Source organism: Schistocerca americana, chromosome 4, assembly GCF_021461395.2.
Source record: "Schistocerca americana isolate TAMUIC-IGC-003095 chromosome 4, iqSchAmer2.1, whole genome shotgun sequence".
NCBI lineage: Eukaryota > Metazoa > Arthropoda > Insecta > Orthoptera > Acrididae > Schistocerca > Schistocerca americana.
In genome coordinates this window covers 822,357,343-822,373,199 of record NC_060122.1, presented here as the reverse complement: position 1 = coordinate 822,373,199, position 15,857 = coordinate 822,357,343, and the positions used below count along the sequence as shown (strand labels likewise).

Genomic DNA, 15,857 nt, shown 5'->3' with positions numbered 1-15,857 from the left:
AAGTTTTTTAACACAAACCTACGTTTTTTTTAAATGGAACCCCGTTAGTTTTGTTAGCACATCTGAACATATAAACAAATACGTAATCAGTGCCGTTTGTTGCATTGTAAAATGTTAATTACATCCGGAGATATTGTAACCTAAAGTTGACGCTTGAAACCTCCGACGTTCAGTTGCGTGTAGTAACAAACACTTCTTTGCAGGGGCCCAAACAGCTGCAACATACATCACGTTTCTACAGAATGATCTGCCAACGTTGCTCGAAAATGTCCCACTGGAAACGCGTCGACGTATGTGGTATCAGCATGATGGTGCATCTGCACATTCCGCAATTAACACTAGGCTGACCCTTGACAGGATGTTCGACGCGCGTTTCATAGGCCGTGGAGGACGCATAAATTGGCCAGCCCGTTGTCCTGATCTTACACCTCTGGACTTCTTTCTGTGGGGTACGTTAAAGGAGCAAGAGTACCGAGATGTGCCTACAACCCCAGAGGACATGAAACAACGTATTGTGGCAGCCTGCGGCGACATTACACCAGATGTACTGCGGCGTGTACGACATTCATTACGCCAGAGATTGCAATTGTGTGCAGCAAATGATGGCCACCACATAGAACACCTATTGGCCTGACATGTCGGGACACACTCTATTCCACTCCGTAATTGAAAACGGAAACCACGTGTGTACGTGTACCTCACCCCTCATGGTAATGTACATGTGCGTCAGTGAAAAAGACCAATAAAAAGGTGTTAGCATGTGGACGTAATGTGCTGTTCCAGTCTCTTCTGTACCTAAGGTCCATCACCGTTCCCTTTGGATCCCTACGTAATTCGGTGCTCTCCGATACACACGATCGAACAGCGGAAGAGTGGTACTCAAGCGTCAACTTTAGGTTACAATATCTCCGGATGTAGTTAACATTTTACAATGCAACAAACGGCACTGATTACGTATTTGTTTATATGTTCAGATGTGCTAACAAAACTAACGGGGTTCCATTTAAGAAAACGTAGGTTTGTGTGAAAAAACATACTTCAGTGCATTTTTTTATGGTTTGTATTAAACAATTACACTAGCCCCTCTCCTCACGTTCTGTCTGTGCAATCGATTCGTCAGTATTTGATGTGGTTTGCGAAATATATCCAGCGGTAATGTTAGGTGACTCACCCTGTATATAAAAGGTTACAAAAATGCGACTGGCGTGTCGTCTCGTTGTATGGTGAGTAATGTACTTTGCCACGCAAATACAGGGACCTTTTAAGTTGGACAAAACTGTGTTGTGGATTTCTTAGCAGACTTAAAATAAACTATGAATGAAATGGTGGCAGAAGGCCACTGCTAGCTGTGTGTGTTTGCCGCTGTGCTGAAGATTGGTGGGAGGGGACGCAGGGAGGTGAGCGGGTACAGACAGGCAGAGGTGGAGGCGGGCGGTACGCACCGGAGACGTGCTCGGACAGCTGCTCGGCGTACATCTCGACGACGGCGAGCGCCTGCTCCTCCGTGAGGTCCGGCGTCTCGTACAGCGAGACGGACACCTCGCGGCCGTCGAACGAGAAGCTGAGGTCGGGCCGCTCGCTGAGCACGTCGCACAGCTGCGACGTGCGCTCCTCCTGGATGGTCGACAGCGACGTGTTGCGCGCCAGCGGGTGCGCCGCCCCCGCCGCCGCCCCCGCCGCCACAGCCATAGCCGGCGCCTCCGCCTTCATCACGCGCTCTGCGCACACAGTACACACGAACATCACCGTGGCGTGTCCTGCAGTCTGGAGCTGACTTCCCCGGACTCAGACAGCAAATAATGCGTGCTTCAGCATAAAATAGGCCACTTTGGAAGCGGCACCACAGATGAACATTTAGCGGTACTCATAAGGTTAAACTGTCACCTCCAAAATAAAAATAACAAAATTACTCTTTTTTTTCTTTTCTTTTTTTTCCATCTTCATGGCGTTCAGTTCCATCTTTGCAACTAAATATCACGCAAGTTTTTTGCCATAAGCGTCTCGTTTCTTTTACTTGTGAAACATCTCCAGTGGCCTGTAATCTTGTTTTTTGGGTTAGAAACAACCCTAGAAGCTCAAGTTTCCTGCGGTTAAATTATCGCTTAGTGTTACGATTTTCGATGTTATTAATACATGTGTGTCGTCCTGCAGATGTACAATATTTATTCGGATTGCGCGTACACGTCACGACACAAATAAAAGACTAAGGACAAACACACAGCGACATGTGGCAACACTACACGCTGCAAACGCACACATTCAATACACGGTGAAACGTATAAGTGACGTGTTCAAATAAAAGTGGTCGAAGAAAATGGCAAAAATTGGCCAGTTGGAGTACGCAGCCCGAGCAAATACATCTCGACGACGACACACATGGATTAACAACATCGGAATTCGTAATTAACACCAAATGACAATTTAATCTCACACAAAATGTTTTGCAAAAGTTGTTTATAACCTGAAACACAAGGCAATAACTAGAGATGACGTAACATACGAAAATAATTGTAACTACTATATAACGTACTTACTGTACACAGAAAAAAAAAGTATTACAGGCCACTGAAGATGCTTCACAAATAAAAGATGCGAAACACGCATCGCAAAAAAAACTGCCTTTTATTTAGTTGCAAAGACGGAATTTAACACCATGAATTTTCAAGCAACTAAGGAACGACGGAAATCGTAAAAGAAAGACGATTTTTTTGTGTCTTTGCACGTACATATTTGCAGTCTTGGAACACACTGCACCTCCTACGTCACAGTACCGAGTGTACCCCGACAGAGCAGCCGAAACAAAATAGTGGACCCTATTAGTAACGTGGAGATCGGTTGCGCCATTTACTTTTGACACATCTAGCGGCGTGCCTGTATACTGTGACGTGCGGAGTTCAAGGCGTACCATGACGCGCATAGATAACTGCACACAAACAAACAATTACTTTCGAACTTTATACTGTCGAGGCGTACTTAAAAAGCTTTATGACAACTTCTCGTATTGATGAATCTACAGAAAACCAACTGGTGAATTATAATTACCTAATTAATTCATGTACAATACAAGCTATTCAATTATTGAAGTGTGTTATGGCCCACTATACGAGTTTTCATTTGATCTTCTTAAGTAATAACGTCATTAGTAGTCTGAAAATTGCATCTTTCTTTAAGTTTTCTTTGCTGGCGGTGTAGAAGTGATGTGTTTTATGTTAGTAAGGTGACGTTATATTATAAACTACATCTTCTTCGATTACTACAAACTGTTGTGGAATATTCAGCGCAACTAACAGAATGCAACATCTACTTCTCAGATCACTACAATACTTTTATATCACCGAAACGGAATTCCTATTTCTGAAAGAAATGCGTTTTATTGGTGGTATAACTCAACGACTACCGATACTACGATCGTACAAAGAGATGAAATACAATGTCTATATTGTATGATGGATATTTACATTTCGCATCAGAGAATGCCCATTTGCATTCCCCAGCTCTCCATCACTTTGATTCACACATATTCGAAATCACGTCTTACAGAACTGACAAGAACTTACGTCACCACTATACTTCGTAAAGTGCATCATATGTTGTATAACTGACACTACAGACACTTTCTCTCGCTATTGTATTTCAAGTCTTGACTGGTGCATTTAGGTCATTAGATAACCATCTCTCATTTCAAATAATCCGAATGAAAATTAGTATTCACTATAAGCTCGTTGTTTCTTGCAATCCATTAAACTGAACTATTTACACGCTACGCGGATACTGTTTGAACAGTATTGTTATTGTGCAGAATGGCCCAAAAGTGGCTAAAAATCTCCAATAAACGAGGGTCCGCAAATCAACCGTTGAAATGTTATCGCATTAATTCGAGTTGGGAATCAAATGTAAAGTCCTCTGGATACCGCGGTATTTACGTTGATATCTCAAGTTTGGGAATAACTATCTGCTTGTTTATGCATGCACAACTAATTGCCTTTCCCCCTCCGTGCACAGTGCCGTTGGGCCTTACAAACAGTTGCGAACGTGAAGGTACCATGAACAGGAGGCTACACCAATGAAGAGTACGCTGACACGAACTTCATATAAGACAAAGCGAATGGCAGTGCCCTTGAGGCTGCACAATTGTATATTGTATTAAGAGGCTTTTCCTCTCCGCAGTCAGCCCGACAGGCGTACATTTGGCCAGTTACATCAGCGCCTTAGAGAAACCGGGAGTTTCGCACACTATGTACGAGAAGGGCGACCCAAATCTATAACATCCGATGTTGAGGAAAGGGTGTTACTCATTATACACGAACGTCCGAGTGCTTCAACAATAACGATTGCTACCCAAGTTCGAGTCCTGAGTCATAGCAGTGTGTGGCGGATCTTGAATCGGCAAGTACTCTATCCGTATCACCTCCAGCGAGTGCAAGTCCTCAACAATGCGGAATTCCCTCCTAGGGAGAATTTCTGCCAATGGGTGCAACAACAGTGTAAGCTGAATGCCCTTTTTGTAAGCAGTATTCTGTTCATGGATGAGGCTGGATTTACTCGTGACGGTATTTTTAACTACCATGACTGTCAGAGTAGGCCGATGTTAGTCCTAATACAACACATGTATCACGACACCAGCAACGTTATGTGTTGAACGTCTGGGCAGGACTGCTCGGAGACCGCATAGATGGACCACACTTTCTGCCACAGATACTAACCGGACACCAGTAGATGCGGTTTCTGTGGACTGTACTCCCAGATGTGCATGATGTCTCACTTAACCAACGCCTGAACATGTGGTTCACGCATGACGGGGCCACAACACATTTTCATTTCCGAGAGCGCCGGCTTTTAACTCGGACGTATGGTTAACAGTGCATAGGTAGAGGAGGGCCTGTGCCATGGCCTCCAAGGGTTCCGGATTTAAATCTCATGGGTTTCTGTGTGCGGGGTCATGTCAAACGGCTAGTCTACGTTACCAAGGTCAACTCTCCTGAGGAATTACGATAGCGGATTAAAGCAGCCTTCCAGAAATTACGGAGTTCCCCAGGATTGGATGAGAGGATTCGGAATTTATTTCAGCGACGAGTTCAATGTTGCGTTCAGACGTATGGACAACATTTCGAACACCTGCTTTGACGTTTATAGAGGCCATGTGTTGCTAGACAATGATGAACCGCAACCGAAAATGTGCTGTATCTCGAGAACAGTTGATTTGTGGACCCATGTTTATTGGAGCTTTTTAGCTACTTTTGGGCTGTACTTCCCATGTGTCAGTTATGACCATCACTTCTGAAGCACGCATATATCACTTCTGAAGCACTCATATATATATATATATATATATATATATATATATATATATTTGGTTAGGACTTTGTGATCAAGTGCTCGTCAGTGCACTTGTGTATATTACGTTGATAGTCTTCATAAGAGTTCGAACTCTATTTCCTGTACTTGTAATTAATGTGGTGGCTTTGTTTCAGTTCTCTCACTTTGTAGACGTACAGCCACCTCGATGAACTGAGACAATAACTTATGTGCACAAAACAGCACATAGTGATGACAGTCAAAGCATACCTACATTTCTCCTGGGTGTTAATACCTATTTCTTATATACGCGTCTCTTTCTTGTATAACCCGTTATTTAAAAGCTGTTTACCCATTAATTTCATAGCACGGAGGAATGAATCAATCACTAAGTACAATATGTTCACTTTTCAGCCCTTTTACTGACCTTCTTTGTGTCACAGAACGCTGGTAGTCAGTAGCCGACAGTTCGATGTGTGCCGTTACGAATACGAAAGAAAATGGTTAATGCAGCACTTTTGTTTTCTTCACAAACTTTTTTAGATCTTTCTTTTCTTACTAATGAGAATTCGGCGGGCTCTTGTAGAACGTCCCTGTTTTCAGTTAAACACCGCAGCGGAATCGAAGTGGGCAGAAAGGTTCTGAACTTGGGATAACTGAGAGGGTATTTGTAATCCCGTAATTCACCGTATGACCAAGGAAAACCTCCCAAAAACAATGATCTGAACAGGGGGAGTGAAGGGGTTGGAATTAATTTTAATTTATTTCTGGGTCAGCGTTGTCCATAGTCTCAGACATCCACTGGAAATTGATGACGATATCATTCACTGTATGTTTGAAGCTCTAAATACGCCATGACAGCTAAGCGAGAGAACAAGTGCAATGTTCATACGGCGAATAACAATGAAAAATTATATGAAGTCGTCAGTTTCCCATTACAGATATCTATACCACGGAGAAAGTTGAGCGAGACATCGCAATGGTGAAAGGTATGGATATGAAGATTGTAGGTATTCTAATACTTCCCACGTCATTCCCATTCTGTTTAGTATTTTCCACAGATCAGTTCCACATTACTTCCGAGTGGTTTTTGGAAAGTGACGACGGCCTATCCCACCCTCTGTAGTCGACAAGCACACAGGGCAAGAAGTTAGTCAACCATCGGAAGACATCACGTTAATACAGTTTAACACTTCACCTAACCATCAGAATGGAATCGATTCGGCGAGGGAGAGAGACCACCGCTTCGCAAGGTATCCGACATCCAGCTGAAGCCTGTCGCTGAGGACTAAACCTGTAGAGGTACCAAACTGCGGGGCATTTGATTGCTGCATTTCTCCCGCTGTTCGCAACAGCCAAAGATTTTTGTTAGTTTAATATTGGATGATTTCGTGGGACCAGTCGACGTGCAATAGGTTGCCCTCAAACCTGGACTGTATGCGTGCAGCCCTGAGAACACGGCTGCTGTCATCTTGGAAGACGGAAGTATCCGCAGCAGTCTCATTACGAAGATTTAGAAGAATGAGCACTATTTGGCCACAGAGATTACTGAAATAAACATCGTGGTTCGTGCTCACGGTAACATATTTGAGTGGAACACAAGACAAGCACGCAAAACATTACTGAACCACATCCAGTCTCAACTAGAGGGGACAGACGAAAGTATGGAAACACCAAACATAATACATTAACATGCTTAATACGGTGTAGGCTCAAATAGCTCTGAGCACCATCACTCCCCTAGAACTTAGAACTACTTAAACCTAACTAACCTAAGGACATCACACACATCCATGCCCGAGGCAGGATTCGAACCTGCGACCGTAGCGGTCGCGCGGCTCCAGACTGTACCGCCTAGAACCGCTCGGCCACGCCGGTCAGCCTGCGGTGTAGGAAAACCATTGAGATTCAAATCAGCCTCCAATTAACTTGGAATGGAAACCTTCAGGTCCTGCACGGTTTTCAGCAGCACAGTGGCAAGTTCGGGTAACGATGACACAGGTGTCTAGCGATCATGCACTCTTCTCTCCAAAATTCACTTCAAAGGCCCAAAAACATTGAGATCTGCTGATTGTGGTGGTCAACGGAGAAGCATAATTATTCCTCGTGTTCGCAAAACAAGTCCTGGACGATTCGAGCTGTGTGAATAGGGTCGTGTCATCTTCGAATACAGCGTAGCCACTGTGGAATAAACATTGTACCATGGGATGGACCTGATCAGCCAAAATGGTCACACTGTCCCTGTCAGTAATTCGATCTTGTAAAGTACCCGAGGTGCCCGTGGAATACCAGGATATGGCTGCCCCAAACAACACAGCACTCCCCGCCATGTTTCACTCTTGGGTCGTAAACTCGGCCAGAAGTTGGAAACAGTGAGCAAGAAGATTCATCCGACCAAATGACTCACTTCCATTGCTCCACAGTCTATGTCTCATAGCTTCGGCACCACGTATTTTCTGTTACGGGCATTTGCATCACTGATAAGCAGTTTTGTAATTCCAGATCGCCCTGGAATTCCCTGCTCCTGGAGCTCCCTTCCTGTTGTTTGGGTGCTGAGAAGGTTCGCAAGTGCGATAGTCAGTTATGAAGTAAATTTTTCAACTGTCGTCTTCTTATTTTTCGTCACAATCCCCTTCAATGTTCATCCGTCACGTTCACTCGACACACGCTTTCGACCGCATTGCGACTTGGCGGATGATGTTTTACCACTCTCCGTGTATGCGGTATAAATCTTCGGTAAGGTTACGGAAGCACCCACCTTATGAACACCAACAATTAATCTACATTTGAATTCGCTTAGCTCCAACATAATGCCCTCAGACCTACAGAAAACACTCTGACCATGACTGACACTTGGAATGTTTGGAGGACATTGCACAGATGTCGTTCGTGGCCAAAATCGAGTATAGCACCGAAACATGCAGGTTTGGCTAACATTTGCATTTGTGTTGAACAGTGTAATTCTCGTGGTTTCTCCATATCTTTGTACAATTCCTGTACAGCCTCCACATGCGGCCTTCGTGCCGCACCCCACGCCTCCAGTCGCCCAATGTCCAGTTTCTGTCTTGTTTATTCCTTTAAGACGTACATCTTTGTGTGGCGCCTTGAGTAATGGTTCGACTACAAATATCCATTGCATGTAGTTCGCTTTACAATTTTGTGTCATAAATCGTTTTGTGGACCTGCATTTCACTGTTAACAACAATTCTTGACGGGTTTGAAATCGATCGTCGTTGACAGGGTGTGACTATCTTCTCCGGTCCATGACTATTACGATCTCTTTACGATCGCTGTACTTACGCCGTGTTGAGGCAGCAGATGAATGGTATATCATTCCTTATAGATTCGTCGGAAACACCCCGTTAATATACCAGCAAATCTGGCAACTTGATTCAGATCTATACGGCAAGGTTTTACAGTGCCTGTGTTATTCAGAAGTACGATATAAAGCTTTTTCAGGCATGCTTGCATTAAAAAATATCTCCCCTTTGCGGTAGCATACATAATGAATGTACGAATGCAGGTTGTAGACACATGGTTCACGACACATGGAAGTTTAGGTGTGGCCGTGACTAGTGTCCGGATAGCTCAAATGGTTCAAATGGCTCTGAGCAGTATGCGACTTAACTTCTGAGGTCATCAGTCGCTTAGAACTACTTAAACCTAACTAACCTAAGGACATCGCACACATCCATGCCCGAGGCAGGATTCGAACCTGTGACCGTAGCGGTCGCTCGGCTCCAGACTGTAGCGCCTAGAACCGCACGGCCACTGCGGCCGGCGTCCGGATAGCCTAACGATAAAGCGACCGCTCGTGATAAGCGGGAAATCCTGGTTCGATTCCCAGATCGGCACAAAGTTTCACTGACGTCATTCCATTATAGAGCTACTGGTCGTCCATATTCGCGAATGTGAGCACATGTCATGTTATTCATGAGTGGCCACAGGTACGTTCACACACGATAGTTCCTTTCTGTCATTCTGTCGCGTTTTCAAGTCCGGTTTACCTTATTGCACTGACTATATACAATCGACTGGCGGTTCACACCACTACACTGCCATAATTTGCGCCGGTGGTGGAGTATCATGCGACCGCCTGAAACCACTTCTATACCTCCTACAGAGCGCTAGAACAAACACTGGGCTCACTAACATTTTGTATGGTGAATGTCCGCCTGCTTAGCTGGTTGGTAACGTGTTCGCTTCCCATGCAAGCGGGCCCGGGTACGATTCCCGGCCGGGGTGGATATTTTCTCCGCTCGGGGACTGGGCGTTGTGTTGTCCTCATCATCATTTGATCCTCATCACCGGTGCACAAGTCGCCCAATGTGGCGTCGAGTGAAACAAGACTTGCACTCAGCGGCTGAACTTCCCCTACTAGGGGCCTCCCGGGCAACGCTGCCATACGCTCATTTCCATTTTTTTTTTTTTTTTTTTTGGTGAACTTGTCCTTTTTGTCCAGCTATAATTTTACTCGATTCGCCCTGCTGTCGACGAGAAGTTGAATTCGATAACCGACGAGGAATGGGAGGTAGAATACACGTGCGATAGAAAACACGCTTGAATATGTATATAACGAAGTCCACTGTAAGATATAAAGCGACGCACTACGAAGTAATTATCTGAGTGGGATGGAAATCGTCAGATGTGATGTACAAGTACTGAGAACCAAATTATTAAATTTTGACTAAAGTTCAGTCTTGATCACACCATTTATTTTTCAATGAGATAGGTAACCGGTTTCGGTTATTTTTACATAACCATCATCAGACCCATGGCTCCTTCAGGATGGTAGGCGGAGCTCTCCTCGTAGCAGCGAGGAGAGCTCCGCCTACCATCCTGAGGGAGCCATGGTTCTGATGATGGTTATGTAAAAATAACCGAAACCGGTTACCTATCTCATTGAAACATAAATGGTGTGATCAAGACTGAACTTTAGTCAAAATATAAAAAATTGATCACTGTATTCCAAAAATGTTTACTAAAATTATTAAAGATTCTGAAAAAATGGATGACTGGACCAAGTCACTAACGCGTTGGTACATCTTTGACCCTTACGCAAGCAGTTATGCGGCTTAGCGTTGATTGATACTGTTGGTGAATGTCCTCCCGATGGATATCGTATCAAACTGTGTCCAAATAGCGCGTCAAAATCCCTAGATGATTGGAGGGCCATGCCCATAACGTTCCAAACGTTCTCAACTGCGGAGGCCTGGCATGTCGATGACTGGAATAGAATCGTCTTCAGTGATGAGTCCTGCTTCGAACTGAGCCCCGATGACCAGCACGGCCGCACAGCAGTGGGATAGCAACCCAACTGTCGCCTCCCGCAAGGCTCGATGACCAAGAGTGATGGTCTGGGCCACCACTTCTTCTCACAGCAAGGCTCCTTCGGTTGTCATCCGCGGCGTCCGTACAGCACATCGGGACGTCGTCGATATTCCAGGTCCCGTTTTGTTGCCCTTGACGGCAAGCCCTCCTAGGCTTACATTTCAGTAAGATAATGCTCGCCCACATAGGCCGAGAGTTTCTACCTCTTGTCTTAGTGCTCGCCAAACCCTGCGTTGACCAACAAGCTCGCCGGGTCTCTAAGAGGTTGAGAACGTTTGGAGCATTGTGGGTAGGGCGCTCCAGTCACTCGCGATTCTGACGATGTAACGCGGCATTTCTGCAGAATTTGGTACGATATCCCTCAGGAGTATATCTGACCACATGACACGTACAGCCAAGCCGAATAACTGCTTCCATAAGGGCCAGAGGTGGACCAACGAGTTACTGACTTGTTCTATTTGTGAAGCTCCTTCTCGTGAATAAATTATCCAATTTTTTCGAAATTATAATCATTTATTTGTTTGTACATGTGCATCATATCTACTGATTTCCGTCCCATTCAGGTAATTCCTTCATCGTGCGTCTTTCTTCTTTTTTTTTCTCAGAGTGTATAAGCAAGCACTGCCAACGTGTGTGAATAATCGTACTGTTTTCTAAGTAGGCTATTTTGGCGTGTCTAATAATTAGGCTCCCCTGTACTTAGAACAAAGGATCTTCGATCAGCTATCAAGGAAAACGGTACGTTGCTTCAGATATTAGATTGTTATCGAAAAGAGTACTTTCCGGTTTCTATTCAGTTATCCCAATTAAAGTTTTTCATTATGTTTCTAAATCACCTGAATAACAAAATGGCGTCTTCATGGCCGATTTCCTCACCTGTCCTTGTCTAACGAAAGCTCCGGCCTCCGACGTGTCTCGGATAGTGATTAGACGTTGAACTGTAAGTTCGGTTACTCTCTCCTAATGTCCATCGCTTCTATTAACTTCTGATTGATCCGTCCACAGTTAGTGCCTTGTATGTGGCAAGTTGATCAATGAAGGGACATATGTGCAGCTTTGTCCGTAATGAAGAAATGAATCAGCCATGGTCTTATGCAATTAACTTTAAAGATGCGTGGTTATGAAACCTAAGCCAAATGATTTCGCTGGCAATCACACCAGAGTTGCGTCGCTCAGAAGTGGAGTGCGACACCTCAGGTCATTAAGCGAGGGAAGTCACAGAGATTCACGGTGCATGATGTCTTGGCTGTGGCGCTCCGAACATCTGGGGTTCAGCCAGGAGCTGTTGCACAAGCCACACGGTACGACCTCTACGGCTGTCACTGCAAATTCGTCGCTAACCTCTGTTGCAAAATTCGCCTGTCTACGGGTCACACCTGTGTGAAGCCAACTATACAACTGCAGCGTCCTGGCCGGCCGACGTGGCCGTGCGGTTAAAGGCGCTGCAGTCTGAAACCGCAAGACCGCTACGATCGCGGGTTCGCATTCTGCCTCGGGCATGGATGTTTGTGACGTCTTTAGGTTAGTTAGGTTTAACTAGTTCTAAGTTCTAGGGGACTAATGACCTCAGCAGTTGAGTCCCATAGTGCTCAGAGCCATTTGAACCATTTTTTTTCAGCGTCCTGTTCTTTATAACTGGCTATCAGCGACTTCTTTACATGTGTCTATCAGGGAGTTAAAGGAGTATGAATTTCCCATTGACGTAGGAATTTAAAAAGAAATGCCAGTTTTTGAAAGTTAAAGGTACTGAATGTGTGTGGTGAAACATTACGCACTGTTTGTAGCGTCCGTAAGTATGTTTCTGTTAATCATGATAGCAGCGGAAATGGGGTTCCAAGATTTTTAGACCAAAATACGTTTTTGGAGGGAACAGAATGTTGAATCTCAGACTACTGGAAATTACAGGAAAGACAATTTACTTCGAAATTAAAAGCTGGTGGAGAGCAGAAAACTGGTACCGTTAAGTACAATTTGTCTGGTAATTTTTTTGATAAGTTGTGTCTTTCGGTTAAATTAAAAAATCTTGCCGGCTGTCTTTTATGAATATAACTTTAGGAGTAACTTTAATTTTGTAGTGTAAAGAAGATATACACAAACTTTTTCGTTTAAGCAGAGTTTTTTATTTCGGATTTTTAGCCATACTCACTCGCTGCAACTACTACAAGATGCCAGTGAAGGCTGACATGGTCAGGGTCGACAGACGGCGGTCTTCATACAGTTTATTAAACAAAACACTTTTAAAAGTAAACACAACTAAAGTTCGATAAGTAGTTTCGGTTCCTATCTGCAACCGTCTGCAAATCTGTAACACATGTAGCAAATCATAGTCTAAGAAAATTACGTTCAATCAAATGGAATACAAAAACACAGTACAACACCCGAGAAAAACTAATGGGAAGCAAATTCTAGATGTAAAAGTGGCCACATAACAGTGTAGTATAAACTACGTTAATGCGTATCAGGTACCATACAGTCTAAAATACGAGAAGGTGGTGACCAAGCATTGGAATGCATCGTTAGCTGTAGTCATGCAAACAGTGTAGATTCGTTAAGTTCCAAAGCAATAACAGTACGTAGCTGAAAATGTCACTGTGATCAAGCCAGGTTGCAGACCTGTCGAAAGAATTGTAGACCGGGAATCTCGAAAACCTTACTCCACATCCAAATAGATTTTAAAATATAGAGGTAACAATGGCACGAAATTAAGATTGCAAGACAGAGATGAGACGACAGGTGATGTTGGTTGGGTATTTCGGTTGGCCAGTAGGAGCCCTCGCATATTCAGTTCGTTTTGACGTGTCTTGTCGGACTGGCGGCTTGCAGCGTTCTAATATTATCCTTCAATTTGTAACTATTTCATAAAAATGACTGCGTTATACGGCACGCAGGAACATTCTTGTGTAAATCAGGGTATGGAATCTCCCTCTCATTTTATGACTGTTGATCACTTAGCTTTGTTAAAAAATTACCACGAACTATGGCATATATGTTTACAGCTATAGTACAGCTGACACTTTCTGGAATCGTTGTGTATACTGCTTTCACGGCAATACCTGTCGTCCTATTGCCAGTAATGAGTTTTTCATCCAACTTCTACTCATGCAACTGGACAATTTCCTACATGACCGCCAACCTGCGAAATGACCGCATATTAATATTTTTATCGCTACGCTGTACTTTGATGTTTTTGTCATTCGACCCTCACGTATAATCCGTCTTTTATCCTATTATTCACATTTGTTAGTGCTACTGTGTACTTAGACGTTTTTATCGACGGGCTTTCACATTTGATACAACTTTTACATATGACACGTTGCCTAGCTTCCCTGTCTTGTAGTTTTTAACTTCATTCCCCTGTTACTTTTATGGTTTAAAATTAGTTGGCCTTGGATTATTGATGAATTAATTGCAGTTACGTAGGATCTGCTTCCTACAAACGGCATGCTGCCAGTTCAGGACGTAATACACATCTCTGCCTTGTAATCTTAATTTTATGCTATTATTGTCTTTACGCTTTAAATTGATTTGGATGTAGAGTAATCTTTTTGAGATTTCCGGCCTACAGTTCTTTCGACCTGGCTTACTCGCAGGCTACTACGAACTGTAATTGCTTCCAACTACGTACTGTTTTTGCTTTGGTACCTACCAATGCATGTTGTTGCATGACTACAGCTAAAAACGCTTTTCAATGCTTATTCACTGCCTTCTCATGTTTTGAACGGTATGTTATCAGAAAGGCATTAACATAGTTTATGCTACATTGTTATATGATAGTTTATACTACATTGTTATATGGCCAAAAAAATGGTTGAAATGGCTCTGAGCGCTATGGGACTCAACTGCTGAGGTCATTAGTCCCCTAGAACTCAGAACTAGTTAAACCTAACTAACCTAAGGACATCACAAACATCCATGCCCGAGGCAGAATTCGAACCTGCGACCGTAGCGGTCTTGCGGTTCCAGACTGCAGCGCCTTTAACCGCACGGCCACTTCGGCCGGCTGTTATATGGCCACTCTCACTTCTAGAATTGGGTCCTCATTATTTTTGCTTAGGTGTTGTACAGTGTTTTTGTATTCTACTTGATTGTACATAATTTTCTTGGGCTACATTGCCTACATGTATTGCAGACCTGATAGATAGTTGCTGCTAGAAACCGAAACTAGTTATTGAATTTTAATTATGATAGTAAAACTGCTGTCTAGACATTAAAAGTTTTTACTCTAAAAATTTTTTTTAGTAAACTAGAAGATGTTACGTTAGTAACACGATTGTTGCTGTGGTAACTGCAAGACGAATTGTAGGTTCGATTATCATTCGTCTGAAGACGTACTTTACTTGAAAATACTGGTTGATGGATTCATTTCTTTCCATTGTCAGACGATCCTGATTCGTTTCGGAAGTTCTAAGAGACTTAATGTGTCTTAGTGGAAAAAGCGTCTTTTGCCAGTCTGCGGTCGGTCAGAGAGGATACCTACTGCCACCATCCACGCCCTGCCTCAGAAACTAGGAGCACAGTTAGATACCGGGTAATAAACAGCCGAACCCATCCAACCTGAGATATGTGAACCAGTAATATGGTCGGCCTGATCGCCGTCCTTATCTTGCTTTGGTTATTATCTTTTGTATATACGAGTTGCCGCCAAAACAGGTTTTTTGTAGGAGAAACTTCCTTTCTGCGTAAGCTGTCAACTGTTAGCTAATTTCGACGTTTTGGTCATTCTCAAACAAATATAATTTATTATACTACGTGTAAGAGTTGAGAATGGCCAGTGAGTAGAAATTATCTGAACGCAAAGAATGATTACAAATAAAATATAACCTATGCAGGAAACAGTTTTATCCTACAAGCCCTCTTGATTACTTTCGCCAAAGAGAAGTTGTGGGCGAGACATGCCACAGACACAAGTAGAATTCCCAGTTTGGATAGGTGTCAATGGCTACCAGTTGCTGAGATATATATTGCCAAGCACCCTAATGGGGCAGAATTGGGACACGGTTACCCTTACATCGAGGCACCAATGAATTTGACTGTCTGATGCAATGAACCGAAAACAGGCAAATGTGTTCTTTTATAGTAAGATTTAAACAGAAGATATATTTCTTTTTTAAATATAGGAACTTATTTACTTCCAACTCACTTTATATTGCGGCCAACCAGGACCGTAGGAATGTATTCTTGTTATACAAATCCGCAGCAGGTGTTGAATAATCCTTTATTACTGATACAAG

General features: G+C 43.5%; 1 protein-coding gene across 1 annotated transcript in view; it reads right to left on the bottom strand.

The window, feature by feature from the left end:
- Positions 1-15,857, bottom strand: part of LOC124613831 (muscle M-line assembly protein unc-89-like) — a 261,356-nt gene that overhangs the window by 49,064 nt on the left and 196,435 nt on the right. Inside the window, exon 12 of the mRNA XM_047142554.1 lies at positions 1,443-1,718. Within this exon, the coding sequence (XP_046998510.1) occupies positions 1,443-1,718 (276 nt within the window). The remainder of the gene's footprint in view (positions 1-1,442; positions 1,719-15,857) is intronic.